At 41.8% G+C, this 22164-nt stretch overlaps 1 protein-coding gene across 1 annotated transcript; it reads left to right on the top strand.

Annotated features, from left to right (window-relative positions):
- Positions 1-4320: 4320 nt before the first annotated feature.
- ctsla (cathepsin La) lies at positions 4321-20209 on the top strand. Its single transcript, XM_080188805.1, has 8 exons — positions 4321-4449; positions 5170-5293; positions 11960-12082; positions 12382-12537; positions 12617-12841; positions 15583-15751; positions 17345-17462; positions 17541-20209. Exons 2-8 carry the CDS (start codon positions 5171-5173, stop codon positions 17638-17640), a joined length of 1014 nt encoding a protein of 337 aa, XP_080044931.1. The 5' UTR covers positions 4321-4449; position 5170; the 3' UTR covers positions 17641-20209.
- The last annotated feature ends 1955 nt before the right edge of the window (positions 20210-22164 follow it).

The raw sequence follows: 22164 nt of genomic DNA, 5'->3' as shown, positions 1-22164 counted from the left end.
CTGGGTAGCGTTATCTTCCTTTTGTAAAGACAGACCTGAAATACTATTTTAATACCTCTGTTATTTCTCCTGCCTCCATGTACAAATCCTCCTTTTTATCCCTAATTGGCTCTGCTCTTTCTTTTACCACACTTTTGGTATTTATATGCATTTAGAAGGCTTTGGGATTCCCTTTTATTTTATAACATTGTTATGTTATTATTCCAGATGGCCTACAAGTCAAATTGACCTCGCCAAACAGCTTTGGATTGTTTCATGTCACCACTTCACAAGATCACATATTTACAGATAAGGAAGGTTATTAGGCCTATGTTAATTCATCCATTCAGAATAACCTAACATCATCCCACTGCTTCATGCACAATGCCAGGGTACACTGCCATTATTTTGTAAATTGAGTTTGTGTCTTTATGTGCCCTGTTTGTGAACTGAATCCCACTCACCTGATGAAGGAGCAGGGCTCCAAAAGCTAGTGGCTTTTGCTACCAGATAAACCTGTTGGACTTCAACCTGGTGTTGTGGGACTTCTTATTGTGTGTGTGAATACAACTCCTCAAACATCAGATTTAGTTACCTTAGAATCTTTGTCTCCTTGATCCACTCCCACAGTTTAGGTTTGGGGTGACACGGTAGCACAGTGGTTAGCTCTGCTGCTTTACAGTGCCAGGGACCTGGGCTTGATTTCTGGCTTGGATTACTGTCTGTGTGGAGTTTGCATGTTCTCTCTGTATCTGGGTTTCCTCCAGGTGCTCTGGTTTCCTCCCACATTCTGAAAGACGTGCTAGTTTGATGCATGGACCCAAACAGGCGCTAGACTGTGGCGACTAGGGGATTTCACCGTAACTTCACTGCAGTGTTCATATAAACCTTACTTGCGACTAATTAATAAATAAACTTATTCTGGATTTATCTTTCCCTTATCTTTCTTGTGTACCTTATAATATCAAATCTCAGATGCCACCTCCCAATACCCCCCTTTCCATGTTGAATGGTCCTGGTTTCTCCAGTCTTTTCTCATTGTCCAGGGCCCTAACACAAGGGATCAACCTCATGGCTCTTCTTTGCACTGGCTCCAGTATTTGAATATCTTTATTGTTTGTCAGTGAACAGAAGTGAATGCAATATTCAAAGAGTTATCTGATCAAAACCATCCGGAGTAGGTCTTTCCCATGAACTGTTACTAATGTCTCTCACAATATCCCTTCAAATCTCCTGTCTTCCAAAGAAAATTACTCCAGCCTATCCAACCTTGCCTCAGCTATAATTCTCCATTCCTGGCAAAACCTCGTAATTCTCTTCCATGATCTTTCAAATATGAGGGTGAGAGGATGTCCTAGCCTAGTAGTATTACCACTAAGCTATTAATCCAGAAACTCAGCTAATGTTCTGAGCAGCAGGTTTGAGTCCCACCACGGCAGATAGTGGAATTTGAATTCAATAAAAAATATCCGGAATTAAGAACCTGCTGATGACCATGAAACCATTGTCGATTGTCAGAAAAACCCATCTGGTTCACTAATGTCCTTTAGGGAAGGAAATCTGACACCCTTACCTGGTCTGGCCTGCATGAGTCTCCAGAGCCACAGCAATGTGATTGACTCTCAACTGACCTTGGGCAACTAGGGTTGGGCAATAAATGCTGGCCAGCCAGCAATGCTTATGTCCCACGAATAAATGAAAAAAAAAATTTTAAAATCGTATCCTTCCATACTGCGATGACTAGAATTGTATACAGTATTCTAGCTGTTGTTGAACTAACGTTTTATATAGTTCTAGCTTGGTCATCCAGCTCTTAAATAATCTGGGCCAAGGACAATAAAGGAAAATATCCATAAGCCTTTGTAACCCTTTACCTACCTATCCTATTATCTTCAGGAATCTGTGGACATTCAAGTTCCTCTGTTCCTCCACACTTCTTTGAATCCTACCATTTATTGAGTGTTCCCTTGCCTTGTTTTTCCTGTCCAAATCCATTACCTCACACTTCTCCAAAATGAATTTTACTTGCCACTTTTCTGTCCACTTGACTAGTCCATTGATATCCTCCTCTTCACTATCAACTATCATGTTTTCATATTACCTGGAAACCTCTTAATTATGTTCCAATTCATTGACTAGCTCACTGATGTATGCCATGAGTCATAAGGGACCAAGTACTGATTGTGAAGAAAAAAACAGCTTCCTGAAGCACTCAATGATTATAGGCGAATGGGATGCTGGCCTTCATAGCGAGGGGGATTGAATATAAAAGTAGGGAGGTCTTGCTGCAGCTGTATAGGGCATTGGTGAGGCCGCAGCTGGAGTACTGTGTGCAGTTTTGGGCACCGCACCTGTGCAAGGATATTTTGGCCCTGGAGGGAGTGCAGAGGAGGTTTACTAGGCTGATACCGGAGTTGAGGGGATTGAGCTATGAGGAGAGGCTGAATAAACTAGGCTTGTACTCGTTAGAGTTTAGAAGAATGAGGGGAGATCTCATTGAGACGTATAAGATGATGAATGGGATGGATAGGATAGAGGTGGAGAGACTCTTCCCGCTCAAAAAAGACAGTAGGACTAGGGGGCACAGCCTCAAGATAAAGGGGAGGCGGTTTAGAACGGAGTTGAGGAGGAACTTCTTCACTCAAAGGGTGGTGAATCTCTGGAATTCTCTGCCCGTTGAAGTGGTGGAGGCTGCCTCGCTAAATATTTTTAAGAAGCGGGTTGATGGGTTCTTGATAAGAGAGGGGATTAAGGGTTATGGGGAGAGGGCGGGAAAGTGGAACTGAGCCACAACAGATCAGCCATGATCTTATTGAATGGCGGGGCAGGCTCGAAGGGCTAGATGGCCTACTCCTGCTCCTATTTCTTATATAATCCTTTGCTTCCAGCCACTGAGCAAGTTTTGGATCTGACTTGCCACTTTCCTTGGATTGCATGACGTTTTTACTTTTCTGACTACTCTGCAGTATGTCAAAAGTCTGCCAACATCCATGTACATTAAACGTAGAGCTCTGATGGACCCTCCTTAACTCTTCAATAAATCAATTTAGTCAGAAACAATCTTCCCTTATCAAATCTATGCTGACTGTACCTGATTAATCCTTCCCTTTCTAAATGATGATTTATATTGTATTTTCCCCAATAATTCGTCCATCATTGAGGTTAGGCTGACTGACCTGTCATTATTAACGCTGTGCATTCCTTCCTTTCAAAACAATGGTACCACATTAGCAGTCTTCTCACACCACATTTGTACACTGAATTGGAAAATAATGTTCTTACAATCTGACTGATTTCTTTGAACTAACAATTTAGATTGCTAAATTAAGTATTGTAGTAGTTAACTTGCATTCCGAAAAATTTGATGCAGATGATCAAGACAACTATAAGATTTTGAGGTTGCGTAACTGTACCAAAATCTTTAACAATTAACTTACAGCAATAGTATTATTTTCAATATTTTCTTTATTCCAAACTTGCAGGTTCTGCTCAAATCTGAAAATGATAAGCTTACCATATTATTTGGCTGGAGATCAGGAGTGATATGTTCAGATTTGTAAAGGATGTGTGAATGTTCTAACTTAGTGTTTTGCTAAGGTACTTTCAACTCCTTATGAATGGAGACCTTTGCAAATATTGAATTTTATTAGTGTTGAAATTTGTGCATTTAAAATCCTACAAAATACAACCACTTTATTCGATTTTACCCATTCTACACGCTTTGAAATCACTTTACAATTATAAAAAATGTACATTTTGATTGATTCTAAATATCCTGGAATTACATATCAAAGCTATTTTGCTGTTGTGTAATAACTTTAGTAATGTATTTTTAAACATAAAAAATTGTTTAATTGTATGATACTACATGTAAAAGCACACGACTATATGACTTATTCCAGTGAACATGAGTCACAGAGTCCACCAAGTCTCATGTCCTTTCCTCTGCATACGCTGTTAAGATAATGAGACGGCTATTGACCCTGTTGGCTCCACCCGAGGCGAGAGGCTTTTTGTACCTGTTTTATACGTGATAACACAAGTGGCTTTTTTGTGCCTGGCTCACATGCTGCATGCATCTTTCCTCCTGAGAGGTGGGGAAAAAAAGAAACAAACACAAAAGTTCATGGCTGAAAACTATTTATGAATGAGATCTGCGTTTTACGCAGGCTCAGCACGTAGACTCATTGGCACTGATACCCACCCTCAGGGACATTGCTTATGAAGTCCCCCCAACCCTCAAGTTCATCTGTCATGTGATATCTGCGGCTCGTGACGGCAACGTATCACGTGATGACTCGGCGCTAGCCAATCAGTGTTGGGAGTGAATCAGTGCGGGTGACGCGCTCTATAAAAGGAGGAGGCGGCGCTCGTGAGTGGTTTACAGGGTGGTCCGGGAGGAGTGAGGAGTTTTGTATTGGTGCTGGATATTATCTTCACATTAACTCTCTCTATAGTTTGTTCAGCAAGGTGAGACAGTCTTGTTTCCATTTTATTTGCAGCAGTATGAATTAGCGATTTGCTTGTTTAAAAATCCATTGCTTTTGAAGTGAGTGGGTGGGTGGGTTGATTGGCGGTCGTCAGTATGTTGTGAGCGAACTATCGCTGAACAAAACATTGAGGTGGAAATGATTCGGCTCTTGTTGTGATCTGAACGAATATGATGGAGCGTTTTGCAGCCTCCTCCCTCGGCACGCTAGTGCATCGACGATGCAAATACGTCTTGGGTTTGGCAATGCTCTTTGAATAATAGATTGATCGATGGGATTTTGGGCGAATTTCCAACAATCCTTATGAAATACTGTCCCTTCCCTTTTCCAGGCATAGCTTTTGTATGATTCATGGCATTTGTTCATCCGTATTATCCGGGAATGAAAAACTTCGACACCGAACTCGTTTGACCCTAGTTATTGTGAATATTTTAACCGATTGCATTCCCTGCCTAGAACAAGGGAAAGCGCTTTTATTACCTGTTGGTTGATTCTCGATTTTCCCCGATTCTTATCCAGCCGTTAACCAGATCTTCAGTGCGTGCTTTTCTCTTTATAAGTGTGTCTGACTCGTATAATTGGAATGTAATGTGTTGTGTTTTTAAAGTTCTCTCTATCGGGGTGTTGGAGAAAAATCTGTGAACTGATTACATCAGCCTGAATCATGGATGGATTGAACTTTTGTTTCTTGTTCCCCTAGGATGAAGATTTTCTATACAATTTACTTCTGCCTGATTGGCATCTTTGCAGCGCCAGCATTAGATCCAGAATTGAATGTACACTGGAAGCAGTGGAAGAGTTGGCATCGCAAAAGCTATGCACAGGTAATGTGCTCACAAATTGTTGTCTAGTTTTATACTTAGTGAGTTTCCACTTGTGTTGGTCACATGTGACTGATGTGGAGATGCTGGCATTGGACTAGGGTGGGCACAGTAAGAAGTCTCAACACCAGGTTAAAGTCCAACAAGTTTATTAAGAATCATGAGCTGTTGGGAACGCTGCTCCTTTGTCCGGTGAAGCTATAACTTTGCAACCTTTATACTTTCTGCTGCAACTTGTGATTCCAAATAAACCTGTTGGACTTTAATCTGGTATTGTAAGACTTGCATGTGACTGACAGTCACCTGATTCACCTGACGAAGAGGGAAACCGCAAGGTTGAGTTTACTATCAAATAAATTGGTTGGACTTTAACCTGGTGTTGTCAGACTTCTTACCGTTTACCCCAGTCCAATGCCGGCATCTCCACATCGTGACCACTGTGGACGTGGACAGTCAGTACAATCATGGGTAGGCAAAAAGATCCCCCAATTAAATATTACATTGAGGAAAATCGAAGCCATTGTGTGAGATTGCTACTGCAAGCAGTTTACCCCTAGCTCCTGGCAACTAAGACTGAACCAGACTATGTTGGCATCTGTGACCTGAGATGAGCTTCTAACTATGTCTGCATCTCTCTTCCAACTTTAACTCCACTCCTGCTACAACTCCTTACTTGTAGATCTACATTGACTCATGATCAAACAATCTTTAATTGTTTTCAAATCTTTAAGGCCCCATGCCTCCCTTTCTCTTTTCTAATCTTCCCAAGCTCTGCAACTCTTATACTTTCTGGCCTCATGAACATCCTGATTCTAAAGATTTCAGGACAGTAAGTGTAATGACTGAGATAAACATAGCTCAGAGGGAAGCTGTGTGGTTCAGCAGGATTGGAGGTTTTGCAGTGCATTTGGCTCAATACAAGAAGTATAACTAATAACTCAGATGAACTGAGAGCTTAGATTACTGCATGGAATTGATATTACTGCAATTATGGTGACATGGCTAAGAGGGATAGGACTGGCAACTTAACATTCTGGGATATCGTTGTTTAAATGGGACAGAAATGGGTGGGGGAGTTGCAGTGCTGATCAGGGAAGTACACCACAGCTGTGAGGGATGAAACATTGGAGGGATCTTGTGAGCCATTATAGGTGGAACTCAGGAATAAAGAGGGTGAAGTCAATGTTTGGAGTGTACTATATCCCACAGGAGAAAGGAGCAGTTTTTCAGTCTGATACTGAAAAGATGTGGAGGGCAGGAAAAGCAGGGCAGTTGTGGTGGATGACTTTAACTTCCTCCATATTGACTGGGACACCCTTACAGCCAGAGCCTTGGATGGAGAGCAATTTGTTGTTCAGGAGGGCTTTTGATGCATTTATGTTCACAGCCCAACCAGGGAGGGGGCCATACTGGATTTGGATTAGGGAATGAGCCAGGCCAGGTGATCAGTGTTTCAGTGGGAGAGCATTTGGGATAGTGACCATAATTCCATAAGATTTCAGGTAGTCATGGATAAGGACAAGAGTAGCCCTCAGGTGAGGGTGTTTAATTTGGCAAAAGCCAATTACATCCAAATTAGACAAGAACTGGGGAATGTGGATTGGAAGCAGCTATTGAGGGCAAATCCATGTCTGGCATGAGGAAGATGTTTTAAAGGTTGGTTGATTTGAAGTGCAGGTCAGGCAGTCCCCACGAAAATGAAGGCTAGAAATAGCAGAATTCGGGAACCATGGATGATGTGGGAAATTGTAAGCTTAGTCAATAGGAAAAAGGAAGCCTATAGTAGGTCTAGGCATCCAAAAACTGACGCAGCCTTTGAAGGAATATAGTGGAAGGACCTCAAACCCTTTTTGTTCTCCAGTCGTTGACCAAAAGGGGCAGCTTGTATCTACTCATCCCGGACCCCTCGTGACTTTTTATTAAAAGTGGAATTGGGTGTAGCCACCCTCATTCCACGTTTGAGTTCCTGCCTACATTTGCTATGCTTGAGGTCGTCTTCAGTTTTTGGATGCCTAAATCTATCATGTTTCCTTTTGACTAAGCTTACAATTTTCCTTGTCATCCATGGTTCCTGAAAGGGACCATGAAATGTCTTCAGCAAACAGGGTCAAGGAGAATCTTAAAGATTTTTATGTATGTTGGGAGCAGGGGGTAGCAAGAGGGAAAGTTGGCCCACTCAAGGACAATGGAGGGAAGTGGTGCGCAGAAGCACAGGAAGTGGGTGAAATCCTTAGTGTTTTGTATCCTTATTTGACAAGGAAAAATAGTGGTCAGTGATGGGGAAGCTTTGAGAAGCTACTGAGCGATAAGATAAATGCACATTGGAAGGAAATGGACTAGTGATGGGTAACATGGCTTTCTCCGGGGAAGGCCATATCTCACCAACGTGGTGAGTTTTAAGTGACAAAGATAATTGAGGAAGAGATATGAATTAGAATGGATATCTGTAGCCAGTGATGTTCTACAGGGATCTGTGCTGGGACCATTTGTAGTGTGTACGAATGATTGTACACACTACAAATGGTTCCTTTTTCCTTTTTTTTCCTTTTTCCTCCCCCATACAAATGGGGCGGGGGGGGTGGAGTTGGATCTGATTAGTAAGTTTGTGGATGACACACACATTGGTGAAGTTGCTGATGCCAAGAATTGTCAGAGGATACAACAAGATGTAGACTGGAGTCTTGAGCACTAAATGGCAGATGGACAAATGCAATGCGGTGCTTTTTTTTTCTGGAAGATCAAATTTAGGTCTTAATTAGGTGGAACCCTTAAACATTAACGTAGAGGGATCTGGGCATTCATAAGACGTAGGAGCAAAATTAGGCCACTAGGCCCATCAAGTCTATTCTGCCATTCAATCACACTGATGTTTTCCTCGTCCCTGATCCCCTTGTTAATCAATCTGTCGTAAAGGCACTCAATGACCTGGTCTCTACAGCCTTCTGCAGCAGAGTTCCACAAATTCACCATTCACTGACCAACTCGGAACAACTTTTTCCCTGCTGCTGTCAGACTTTTGAATGGACTTGACTTGCATTAAGTTGATCTTTCTCTACAGTGTAGTTAAGACTGTAACACTACATTCTCCGTGCTCTCATTTCCTTCTCTGGTATGTTTGGCCATATAGCATGCAAGAAACAATACTTTTCACTGTTAATACATGTGACAATAATAAATCAAATCAAAATCATTCCCTGGCTGAAGAAACTCTCCTGTTTTAAAGGATTGTCCCTTTAGCCTGAGATTGTGCCCCCTGGGTCTAGCTTCCTACTAGTGGAAACACTGTCCCCACATCTACTCTATCCAGACCTCACAGAATCCTGAGAGTTTCAATAAGATCCCCTTATCCTACTAAACTTCAAGTACCTCAACTGTTCTTCATACAACAAGCTCTTCATTCCAGGGATTGTTCTTGTGAACCTCCTCTGGACTCTTTCGTTTTAGTTATGGAGCCCAAAGCTGCTCACGATACTCCAAATGGGGTCTGACCAGAGCCTTATACAGCCTCAGAAGTATGTCTCTGCACTTGTATTCTAGCCCTCTCAACATGCTAACATTGCATTTGCCTTCCTAACTGCTGAATGAAGTTGCACATTGTTCAAGATTCTCTTAACATTAATGACCCCAGGTCCCTTTTGTTTCTAATTTCCTAAGCATTTTTCCATTTAGCCTGTGTCTTCATTTCTCCTTCAAGTCCATAACCCCACACTTTTCTACATTGTATTCCATCTGCCACTTCTTTGCTCATTCTCCTAACCTCTCCAAGTCCTTCTGCAGCCCCGTGCTTTCTCAATACTGCCTGTCCCTCTGTGTACCTTTGCATCATCTGCAAACTTAGCAACAGTGTCTTCCTCCAAATCGTTATGTATATTGTGAAAAATTGTGGTCCCAGTGCTGACTCCTGAGGCACACCATTAGTCGCCAGTTGCCATCCTGAGGCTCCTTTATTTGCACACTCTCTTGCCTTCTAGTCAATCAATCCTCTATCCATGCTAGGATCTCACTCTTATCACTATAGGCACTTAACTTATTTAAGGAAGGCACCTTGTCAAAGGCCTTCTAAAAATCTAAATAAATCACGTCCAGTGGTCTCCTTCAGCTAACTTTCTTTCTTATCCCAAAGAACACTGGTCAGACATGACCTCTTGACAAAACCATGCTGACTCAGTCCTATTTTATCATGCACTTCTAAATACTCTGATCTCATCTTTAATAATGGACTCTAAAATCTTGTCAATGACCTGAAGTCAGGCTAACTGCTGCCTCCTCCTTAAACAGCATGTTACAGTTGCCAGTTTCCAATCCTCTGGTATCCTCCCTGCCTCTAATGATTCCTGAAAGATCATTACCAGTGCCTCCATAATTTCCTCAGCTATCTCTTTTAGAACACAGGGATTAGTCCATCTGGCCCAGGTGACTTATCCATCTTCAGACCTCTGTTTCCCCAGAACCTTCTCTTTAGTGATGGCCACTACACTCATCTATGCCCCCTGACTCTCCTGGAACTCTGGCATCCCACTGGTGTCTTCCACCGTGAAGACTGATGCAAAGTAACTGTTCAGTTCCTCTGCCATTGCTTTGTTTCCTATTATTACTTCTCTAGCCTCATTTTCTAGTGGTCCAACAGCTATTTTTGCCCTGTTTTTTATATATTGAAAAAAAAACTCTTCCTATATGTTATTTGCTTACACTCCTATATCATCATCTGTCCCCTAATTGTTTTTTTTAGATGTTCTCTGCTCGCTTTTAAAGGCTTCCCACTTTATGCTTTTCCTGTTTGCTTTTATGCTGTCCTTGACTTCACTCTTCAGCCATGGATGCCTCGTCCTCCCCTTTGCATGTTTTCTCCTTGGGATGAATTTCTGTTGTGCCTCCCAAATAACTCTCAAACTCCTGTCATTGTTCTTCCACTATCTTCCTTGTTAGCCTCCCTTTCCAGTCAATTGTGGCCAGCTCCTCCTCCATGTCTTTGTAGTTACATTTATTTAATTGTAATACCATTACAAAAGATTCCAGCTTCTCCCCCTCAAACTGCAGGGTAAATTCTATCGTTGTGGTCACTGCTTCCTAAGAGTTCTTTAGATTCCCTAATCAAGTCTGCTTCATTACACATCACCAAATCCAGAATTGCCTGGTCACTAGTAGACTGTCACAAGCTGCTCTAAAAATCTTACACATTCCACAAGTTTCTTTTCTTGGGATCCACTACCTACCTGATATGCCAGTGGATTGGGAACATTGAAGTCTCCTATGATTATTGTAATATTGTCTTTTTGCATGCTTTTTTGATCTCCTAATTGATATTCTGACTACTGCTAGGGGGCTTGTAACTCCCATCACGGTCTTTTTACCTTTGCAATTCCTCAACTCTACCCACAGAGATTCTGTGCCTTCTGATCCTATATCACTCTGGCTTTCAATTTAACTTCATTTGTTACTAACAATGCGACCCTGCCCCTTTCTCCCATCTGCTGGCTCGTCTGCTCAGACACATATCCTTGGATATTTAGATCCCAGTCCTGATCCCCTTGCAGCCACATCTGTGATGCCCACAATATCGTAGTGGCCAATTTCAACGTGTACAACAAGCTTGTTTACTTTTGTCTGTATTCTGCGTGCATTTAGGTACAACACCTTCAGACCTGCATTGACCACCTCCTCCTCATACTTGTAATCTTTTTTGCTCTGCCTAAAGATTAGATTCCTGCTACCTTCAATACTGTTCTCTTTCATGGTTCAGAAACTTTACTAACCTATCTTGAGCTCTCAGCCCTGTTAACCTGCACTACTTCTACCCTCTAACTTTAATTTTCTAGTTCTCCATACAACTGAACCAAGGCCACCCATGGCCAAAGCACCTAACCAGCACATCTTACAGACTGTAGGAGGAAACCAGAGGAAACTCACGCAGACATGGTTGGGGAATGTATAAATTCCAGTCGTCTGAGCTGGGAATCAAGCCAGGGTCCCTAATGCTGTGATGCTGCAGTGCTGTCAGGTTGCATTTGGAGTATTGTGTGCAGTTCTGATCACCAGACTACCAGAAGGATGTGAAAACTTTGGAGAGAATGCAAAGAAAGTTCACCAGGGAAGTTGTCTGGTCTTGCAGGTGTTGCCTGAGGAGAGGTTGAATAAACTAGGAATGCTTTCACTGGAAAGAGAGGCTGAGGGGAGCCCTGAGAGGGGTCTACAAAATTGAGGCATATACAGTGTGGCAGTCAGAGGATTATTCTCAAGCTGGAAGTGCCCTTTCCAAGGGGGAAAGGCTTTTGTGCAGAGTGGTGAGTGCCTGGAACGTGCTGCCAGAGGAGGTGGTGGAAGCAGAACATTAGCAACACTTAAGCATCTGGATGGGTACATAGAGGGATATGGACCAGATAAGGCTTTTTAGTTTGATTGGCACAGGCCTAAAGGGACTGTTTCTTTGCTCTACTGTCCTTTTGTTCTAGTAACTCCCATCACGGGCTGTGCTTTTTAAAGTTTTGGAACTCTCTTTTGTCTTTACCTTGCATTCCTCCATGAAACCTATTCCTCTGACCATATCTTTGTCCATCAGCCTTTATCTCCTCCTGTGGCTTTGTATGGAACTTTTGTTCTATACCTATGAAGCATCTGTTAAGGGTGTTATATAAATACAAGTTATGGTATTTTAAAAGCATTTCTTTTCAGAAAGAAGAAGGTTGGAGGCGAATGGTGTGGGAAAAGAACCTTCGCAAAATTGAACTTCACAACTTGGAACACTCTCTTGGGAAGCATTCGTTCAGGATGGGAATGAACCACTTTGGAGACATGGTGGGTGGTTAAACATTGTGTCGCAAATGTTCATTGTGGCCTGGTCCCTACTTGCGCAAATAAATCAGATGGTTAGTGTAGCAGTGTTTAAAATCCAATTATTCTGTAGCAAACTTTGAACCGGAAACACCGCTGTGTAGAGTGAATGACCTGTAAAGACTTGGATTTTTTTAGAAGTGGGCTGTCTGTAAAATAAGTTCGCTTTAGGAATTCATAATGCATGCAATGCTTTCCTGAACAATAACTGCTGACTTGTGTTAGCTTGATTTCTTAACATAATTAACACTTTGTATTTATAGACAAACGAAGAATTTAGACAGATTATGAACGGATACAAGATGAAACCAGCTGTAAAGAAGACTCGAGGCTCTGTCTTTTTGGAGCCCAACTTTCTAGAGGTACCCAGGAAGGTTGATTGGCGTGAACATGGATATGTCACCCCAGTTAAAGATCAGGTATATAATTGCAAATCTGTCCAAATACAATAATTCCTACCAACTGAAAGCAGTATAATAATACTTTTCATTTTCACAGGGGCAATGTGGCTCATGTTGGGCATTTAGCACCACTGGAGCCCTTGAAGGTCAACACTTCAGAAAGACTGGTAAGCTGGTCTCACTTAGTGAGCAGAATCTTGTAGACTGTTCAAAACCCGAAGGAAATGAAGGATGCAATGGTGGACTAATGGACCAGGCATTCCAGTACGTGCAAGATAATGGTGGAATTGATTCTGAGGACTCCTATCCTTATCTTGGAACGGTAATTTACTAACATATTTCCAGATTTTGACAGTATATTTTTAATATTCATCCTCCTCCTTGCCTCACGCTCTTTACTACAACCTGCACTTCCAAAGCACCTTAATGAGACATCTTAAGGCCTTTCAAAAGGAGTATTACAAAACTGTATGACAGCAAGCAATGTCAGATAGCCAGAAGCTTGGCCAAACGGATAGTTTTTTTTTCAGAAGGGAAGTGAAGTGCCTTAAAGGGAAATAGAATGTATTCCAGGGCTTGGGTCCCAGCAAGTGAAGGAATAATTTATAGAGGCCAGAATTAGTGCAAATGTCAGGGAGGGGCCTGCAGCTGGAGGGCATTAGAGGTGGGAGGAGAAGAGGCCCATAAGGGATTTGAAAATAGACAAATATTTAAATTTAAGATGTTTCTCCTATAGCCACAGTAGATAAGAACATAAGAAATAGGAGCAGGAGTAGGCCATCTAGCCCTTCGAGCCTGCCCCGCCATTCAATAAGATCATGGCTGATCTGTCGTGGCTCAGTTCCACATTCCCGCCCTGTCCCCATAACCCATAATCCCCTTGCCTATCAAAAACCTATCAACCCATGTCTTAAAAATACTGAGCAAGGCAGCCTCCACCACTTCAACAGGCAGAGAATTCCAGAAATTCACCACCCTTTGAGTGAAGAAGTTCCTCCTCAACTGCGTTCTAAACCGCCCCCCCTTTATCCTGAGGCTGAGCCCTCTAGTTCTACTGTCCTTTCTGAGTGGGAGGAGCCTCTCCACCTCTATCCTGTCCATCCCATTCAACATCTTGTACGTCTCAATGAGATCTCCCCTCATTCTTCTAAACTCTAATGAGTACAAGCCGAGTTTATTCAGCCTCTCCTCATAGTTCAACCCCCTCAACTCCGGAATCAGCCTAGTAAACCTCCTCTGCACTCCTTCCAAGGCCAAAATATCCTTGCGTAAGTGTGGCGACCAAAACTGCACACAGTATGCCAGCTGCAGCCTCACCAGTGCCCTATACAGCTGTAGCAAGACCTCCCTACTCTTTTATATTCAATCCCCCTCGCATTAAAGGCCAACATCCCATTTGCCTTCCTGACCACCTGCTGCACCTGCAGGCTGGGTTTTTGCAACTCATGCACAAGGACCCCGAGGTCCCTCTGCACCGTCGCATGCTGCAGTTTTTCGCCACGTAATAGTCCTTCCTACCAAAGTGGACAACCTCACATTTGCCAACATTAAATTCCATTTGCCAGTTCCTGGCCCATTCGCCCAGCCTATCTAGATCCTTCTGCAGACTCTCCACACCCTCTGCACAATTTGCCGTTCCACCAATCTTGGTGTCATCAGCAAATTTCGACACCATATACTCAGTTCCCTCCTCCAGATCAGGTTGAGATGGATCGAAAGTGTTTTGTTTTTGCCACATTTCATAAAATCCAGTGCAGAATGATGAGGCCGTTGGACCATCAGATCTGCAACAATAATCCCACCCATGCCCTATCCTTGTTGCCCCACATTACCCTGCTAGCCTATTCATCCCAGAATACTATGGGGCAATTTTGCATAGCAAATCAACCTAACCCACACATTGAGTTTGGGAGGAAACCCATGCAGACAAAGGGAGGATGTGCAAACCCTGCATGGACAGTGACCCAAGCCTGGAATCCAACCCAGGTTGTTGGAGCTGTGAGGCACCAGTGCTAACCACTGCCACAATGGCAGAGCTGATAATCTGATTTGCTAGGTGGGGATTCAAACATAAAATGGACATGGATTTGGGAGGTGACAAGACAATTTGTTTATGCAGAGAAAAATTATTCTTGCCACATGTTTTGCTTCATTGCAAGACGCATGACAATACAGCAAATCTTTTAAAGGACTCTGTTATCTAAACAGATTAATCACATTTAGCAATGCAGAACACAAAGTGAAACAATCTAAACAAAAGCACTCACTACATTCATTCCCAAAAAGTGCTTTTTTAAGTCCTTGCGCCTGATGAGGTGACAACTCTGAAACATCTTTATAATTAAGTAAATTGTAACTGACTGGACTTATGCCTCATCTCGTTAAAACTTGTCATTTGAAAAAACATTTGTGGAAGTTACTTTTTTTTTATTCTCTTGCCCCTGAATTCTTAGATTATTTGAGCCTTCTGTGTTGTAATTGTTCACTGGCTTTTTGCAAGTGTGCTTGACAGTATTGAGTTTTACTGACTACTGGAATGGTCACTAAGCCAGGCAAACTTCCTACTTTAAATGACATTTATTAGCACACATTAGTGGAGAGATTTGGTGTTAGCTCTTTAAAATTATTGTACAAAACACTTGTGACAAAGGATACTTAATGCACTTAATAAACTATAATACTTTATAGGTCTGACAACTATTTACTGGCAACTTGATCTGGCATTTCTGTGAATCACCAAGTTACTAGCTGCTCCCTTTAGATAAGCATGATGTGAAAATAGTTGGAGCCCTGCTCTTGTTCAATTATGGCTGCCAAAATGAACTAATCATTTGGTAGTAATAACTTGTATTGCTGTTAGCTTCTATGTTTTCAACAGAAAATATGACAGCATAATGGCCAAGTAATAGTCTCTTTTTTTCTATAAGGAGTGAAGGGGAAGTTTTCTAAAGGAGTTTTGTGTTGCTTAGTACCTAGATTCAGTGATTTTCTTTTTTTAAAAAAAATTATACTGCCCTTTGAAGCACTGAAGTTGTCAGATCTGCATTTGTTTTTCTATTCCAGGATGATCATCCTTGTCACTATGATCCCATGTACAATGCTGCAAATGATACTGGGTTTGTAGATATTCCCAGCGGTAAAGAGAGAGTCATGATGAAAGCTGTTGCTTCTATTGGACCAGTTTCTGTCGCCATTGATGCAAGCCACCAGTCATTCCAATTCTATGAATCTGGTAAGAATTTATTGAGTACTTGTCATTTGTAGATGATGCTGAAAGATGTCACACCCCCTAGATCCTATGCATCCAGGATTTGTTACCTACTACACACACATACTGCAGATACTAGAAATCTGAAATAAAAACAATGCTAGAAACACAGCATCTAAAGAGACACAATTTCATGGCGTGTCTCTCTTGTATTTTGGTACCAAGTAGGCTGTAGCTGAACCTGTAGCGTACTGTATCTGCACTGCTGTTTTTTGGGGTGAGGAATTGCAAATTGGATACACCAATGGGAGAAACTTGCCAGTATCAGTATGCCTTTTACACATTCTAAATTTTGAGTAGCCTGCTGTGAGGATGGAGCAAGCATACTCTAACTTGGACTCTGACTAAAAAAGCTGGGGTTTTTCTTTTTCCCCATTTTGCTTTTTCTGTATTGCTAAATGTGATCTGTTTAGATAATGGAGTCCTTTAAAAATCAAACTTTATTATGCACACTTTTCATCTTTGGCATACAAAGATCAGGTTTTTGAGAAGAAGCAGATCAAATTCAGATGAGACAATCAGTTGATACTTGGGCAATTTTTGGGGCAGGAATGGGGCTTTTCTTAATGTGGGAATGACACTTGCCTTGATTATTCCAATGAACGACTAGGCAATAGCTTGAAAGACACACCCAGGTTGGCAGTGGTATGTAACCTGCATCTCATTTTTCACATTGTGGTGATAAGATACAGCTCCTCTGCAACTTGGTGGGGCTGACGAATGGTGAGGTGTATTGTAGCTGATCAAGAATCCCTGGTACCTTTGTCATTTGAGACCTGTTACAGCTGCTTTACTGATCTGCTCTTGGGCCTAGCCAAATGTGCTAATAACAGGTCCAGGCATTAGGCGACTGAAGTGGATTGTTTGTCTCCCCCTCTACTGCAGCTTTATTTGCAGCCAGGTCTCCCTGCAGAGGGAGTATGTCATGTCCCAAGGGCACCATCAAGGCCTTTTGTGCCTGTTGGGCACCACAGGAACTGGGGGACATTATCAACCCCCCTCATCTTTTAATGTTTTAAGTTTCCTTTCCACTTTGCTGATTTGGGGGCTGCCCTCGTTTTTGTACAAGTTGGTTTGATTTAATTAATTTGGTTGGCACAAAAAAAGCTTCCAATGCCTTTTGAGGAAAAGCTCCAAGCACAATCCCCTGAGAGAGAAAATAGTGACCTAGTTTTAGATCCTCTGAGAGAAAACAACCTCTGCATGTCCACCCTCAGGATTTTAAAGGTTTTGATCAAGTCATCTTTTGCTCTTCTAAACTCTACTGAATCAAAACGGAACCTTGGCAACCATTCCTCATAAGCTACCTTGCCTGTTCCTGGTATTTAGTAGACCTGTGAACTATTTCATATAACTACATCTTCCCTTGAAAAGGAAACAAATACTGTACACAATACTCCAGATATGGTCTTGCCAATGCCTGACAATTGGTACAGGCTGGATTAACTTAGACAAGGTTTAAGGCAAAATAGTCAGTGGGAATGGAAACTGATGCTGAACACTGTATATGGTCTTCCATTAATGATTAGTTTGTCAAGCCATTTATTTTATTTAAAGGTATCTACTATGAAGCTGACTGTAGCTCCACAGATTTGGACCATGGTGTGCTAGTAGTAGGATATGGCTTTGAAAAGGAAGACGTGGATGGAAAGAAATATTGGATTGTTAAAAACAGGTACACTTATTGACTACAAGTTTCAAGTTTAACTCATTTCTTGTGTGAACATTTTTAATACTATTTTCTTTTTCTTAGCTGGAGTGACCAGTGGGGTGACCAAGGATATATACTGATGGCCAGAGATAAAAACAACAATTGTGGGATTGCCACAGCATCTAGTTACCCTCTAGTATAAATATTGAATACCCTAATTCAAATTATAATTTGAAGTGTACTATGGCCCACATGGTGCCTCTGGACAGGTTCTGTTACTCCTCCGCAGGACTTAAGTTTTCCTTTTATCAGAAGCTGCTTTGGTACTGCAATTGGAGTTCTGTTGTCAAACTAGCAAAATCACAATTGATCTAAGACTAGTTTGACTGGCCTAGTAGTTGTAACTACATAATGTTATGTTCTAAGTGACGTAAATACTGTTAGCTTTGAACTATTTTAAAGTAATGTTACAATACTTTTTAAATAAGCTGTTTTATGGAATACTTGATGCCAAATTTTTCTTCTACTGTAATGAGAAATGTTTCCACTTACCTGAGTGTCTTGCTTTATTTGTATTAAACTGTGTAATTGCTGTGCAACGCACAATAAATTGTCACTATATTGCTATATATCAAATACTTAAATCCATACCTTATGACGCAAATGTACTGTTTGTGCTTATGGAGTAATAAATACAACCAGTGGGATTTTTTGATTCATGACAAAACAACACTTGTGCATGAGCTATTGTCATTCACTTGCTCTCCAAATCAATACTGATGCTTTGTTATATCTCTAGTCCAGGTCTTCTGTTGCAGTGGTACAGAACAGCTGATTTGTTGTTCAGCAGTTTGCCTACTGTACACATTGTTTACCATGAAATCTACTCCAGTTAATACCCTAAATATCCTTTGCTTCCCAATATTTTCCTTTTCCAATGCTTTTAATTGCATCTGTCCATAAAATGTATCATCTATGTAACTTGCATTTTGATGTTTTTTCTGAAATAGCACAGGGTTATTTCTAACCTGAGATGTTCCTCCTTTTTTCCAAAATTATCAGTTTATCAAGTGTCTAGATTCCTGACCATTAGTTTTGTGAAGTTGACTGAGTTATGTATTCCCAATTGCCACTTTAATTATAGTCGCCTTCGTAATTGTGATGAAGCCAACAAGCCATTTGCACTCTGCAACTGGGTTTTAATGACTGCTGCCTCTAGAATCCTTGATCTTCGCTCTTTTATATTTCTATCATTACATGGTGATGTTGGGACTAAATGTGGGGGGAGGGAATATGTGGAGAAGACAAGTTAGGGAAAGGGTTGTTTTTGGGAGAGGATGTGGGATAGGAAAGATGAGCTGATTGCAATGAGTGTGCCGAAGAGGGCTTTGTTGGTAGCACAATAGTTCACACTGCTGCCTCAGCATCAAGGACTTGAGTTCAGTTCCTGGCTTGGGTCGCTGTCTGGTCTGTGTAGAGTTTGCACATTCTCTCCATGTTTGTGTGGGTTTCCTCCAGTTGCTCTGATCTGAAAATCTGGAAATAAGAATCTGCTAATGACCATGCAACCATTGTTGATTGTCAGGAAAAACCGTTAGTTTGGTTATGATCAGATTTCCCTATGTGACTCGAGAGCCACAGCAACATGGTTGACTCTCAACTGCCCTCTGGCAGCTAGGGCTAAGCAGTAAATGCTGGTCAGCCAATGTGCTTGTCCTACAAATGAATTTGAAATACATACACCCAGGTTCCTGTGCTCCTTTTTAAGAATTGTATCCCTAATCTGTGTTCTTACCATTTCTGCATTGAATGTAATCTGCCATCTATCTGCCCACTTTGCTAACTTTTGTTCTACACATCAGTTTGCAATGCTTCCAAGTTTTGTCTTTTGAACTTTGAAATTTTTCCCTGTACACAGATCTAAATTATTATACAAGATCTTTATAATAAAGAAACCTTACCCACTTGAAGTCCGATAATGCCATCTATTTGAATGGCTTCTAGCATTTGTTTCACTGCAGTCAAAACGTGCCATGATTGTTCACCATAAGATTTAGACTTATTTGCCTTTGGCCTGGGAACCAATGTAGATCAGAGAAAGGTGGCTTATAGGATAAACAGCTTTCTGCATGTATGGGCATTGTAGTTTTTGATGACCTTTGTTCATGGAGGAACTGCAACAAGACTTGGTCTTCAATACAAATTGGATGGAGTGTAAAACTAACATGCCATTTGGCTTTCTAATTGCTGTGGTACATGCACTTAGGCTTCATGTGCAATGGTCCTCCCATCCCTCTAACTTCCAACATTGCTAATCTCTTGCATTTTAAAAATAGTCTGCTTTTCCAAATTGAATACATTCCATAGATGAAAGCAGTTAATTTGCCAGTGAGCCTAGACTGAATAAAATATTATTCAACCATTGGACCAATTCTACCAGTGCCTGCTTTTCATGCCTTCAGTTTCCAGGAAGGGCTGAATAACAATTGGAAGAATCAGTTGATTTTTCTTTTCTCTCCCATCTTGCTGTCTCAGCAGAGACCTGAGCTTTCTGGTTTGGTTGCTACTGCTGATTTGTTAATCAAAGCAAGTTGGCTTTCACACTTTAAACATGGGTAAATAAAGTGAATGTAATTGAGAGGTTGAGTGCTGAAAGTTACCAGGTACTGCTGCACTGTTGATCTTGGGTTACAAGGGTGGAAATTGTGCACCTCTGACCACAATCTTTGGTAATAGGAATTGTACAAACAAGTAAAGGATTGCAAATATTACCTCTTAAGGTTTGTCCCTCATTTTTAAAATAATTATAGTCAGATTAACATCTGAGGGAAGTTTGAGATGGTAATTTGAAATTGATACATCCTAGATTATTTTTTAAAAGCTAATATTTGCAATAGAATGTGTTTAGAAGGGTTAATTTTGTGTATATTTTTAGGAGGTATTTTGACAAAGTACCATGTAATTGACTTTGAAACAAATTAAATGCCATGGGATTTGATAGAGGAACAGGGACAGTATGAATACCAAATTGGTAAGAGATAGCAGAAAATGGATGGTAGGAACTGGTTTCTAAAATTGGGTGGAAATATGCAGTGCCATTCACCAGGGGCCAATATTAAGACTATTGACCTGAAATGGGCTACAAAAACATAACTTCAAAGTTTGCACAGAATTTGAAAATGCTGTAATTAAGTGGGTAGTAATAGATTTCAAGGAGACTTAAATGGTTTTTAAAAGTGTTAAATTGAATTTGTGTATGAAGTGGCGTGCTTTGGGAGGAAGAATGAAGTGAGGCAATATAAATTAAGTATCACAGTTTTAAACAGGGGTGATGAAGGTGTGACTTGAGTACATAATAAGAACATAGGAGCAGGAGTAGGCCATCTGGCCCTTCGAGCCTGCCCCACCATTCAATAAGATCATGGCTGATCTGTCGTGGCTCAGTTCCTTCCCGTCCTCTCCCCATAACCCTTAATCCCCTCTCTTATCAAAAACCCATCAACCCGCGTCTTAAAAATATTTAGCGAGGTAGCCTCCACCACTTCAACGGGCAGAGAATTCCAGAGATTCACCACCCTTTGAGTGAAGAAGTTCTTCCTCAACTCTGTTCTAAACCCCCCCCCCTTTATCTTGAGGCTGTGCCCCCTACTCCTACTGTCCTTTGAGTGGGAAGAGTCTCTCCACCTCTATCCTATCCATCCCATTCATCATCTTATATGTCTCAATGAGATCTCCCCTCATTCTTCTAAACTCTAACGAGTACAAGCCTAATTTATTCAGCCTCTCCTCATAGCTCAACCCCCTCAACTCCGGCATCAGCCTAGTAAACCTCCTCTGCACTCCCTCCAAGGCCAAAATATCCTTGCGTGAGTACGGCGCCCAAAACTGCACACAGTACTCCAGTTGCGGCCTCACCAATGCCCTATATAGCCGCAGCAAGACCTCCCTACTTTTATATTCAATCCCCCTTGCTATGAAGGCCAGCATCCCATTCGCCTTCCTGACCACCTGCTGCACCTGCAAGCTGGGTTTTTGCGACTCATGTACAAGGACCCTGAGGTCCCTCTGCACCGTCGCCTGCTGCAGTTTTTCTCCACGTAAGTAATAATCCTTCCTACCAAAGTGGACCACCTCGCACTTGCCAACATTAAATTCCATTTGTCAGTTCCTGGCCCATTCACCCAGCCTATCTAGATCCTGCAGACTCTCCACACCCTCCGCGCAATTTGCCGTTCCACCAATCTTGGTGTCATCAGCAAATTTCGACACCATACACTCGGTTCCCTCCTCCAGATCATCTATATAAATGGTAAATAGCTGAGGCCCCAGCACTGACCCCTGAGGCACTCCACTAGTCACCAACCGCCAATCTGAATAGCACCCATTGACCCCCACTCTCTGCCTCCTATATAACAACCAGTCCTCTATCCACGCTAACACCCTACCCCCAACTCCATGTCCCCTGACCTTCTGCAATAACCTCCTGTGAGGTACCTTGTCAAACGCCTTCTGAAAATCAAGAAAGACCACATCCACCGGCTCTCCTCTATCCACCGCCCTAGACACATCCTCATAGAACTCCAATAAATCTGTCAGACACGACTTCCCCTTAATGAAACCATGCTGCGTCTGCTCTATCAAGCAATTCCTCTCAAGATGCCTCGCTATTTCTTCCTTGATGACGGATTCTAACATTTTACCTACAACAGACATTAAACTAGTCGGC

The sequence above is a fragment of the Carcharhinus amblyrhynchos genome, chromosome 5 (assembly GCF_965287045.1).
Source record: "Carcharhinus amblyrhynchos chromosome 5, sCarAmb.v2.hapA, whole genome shotgun sequence".
Lineage (NCBI taxonomy): Eukaryota > Metazoa > Chordata > Chondrichthyes > Carcharhiniformes > Carcharhinidae > Carcharhinus > Carcharhinus amblyrhynchos.
The sequence above is the reverse complement of the archived record's forward strand: the minus strand, read 5'-3'. Positions and strand labels throughout refer to the sequence as shown.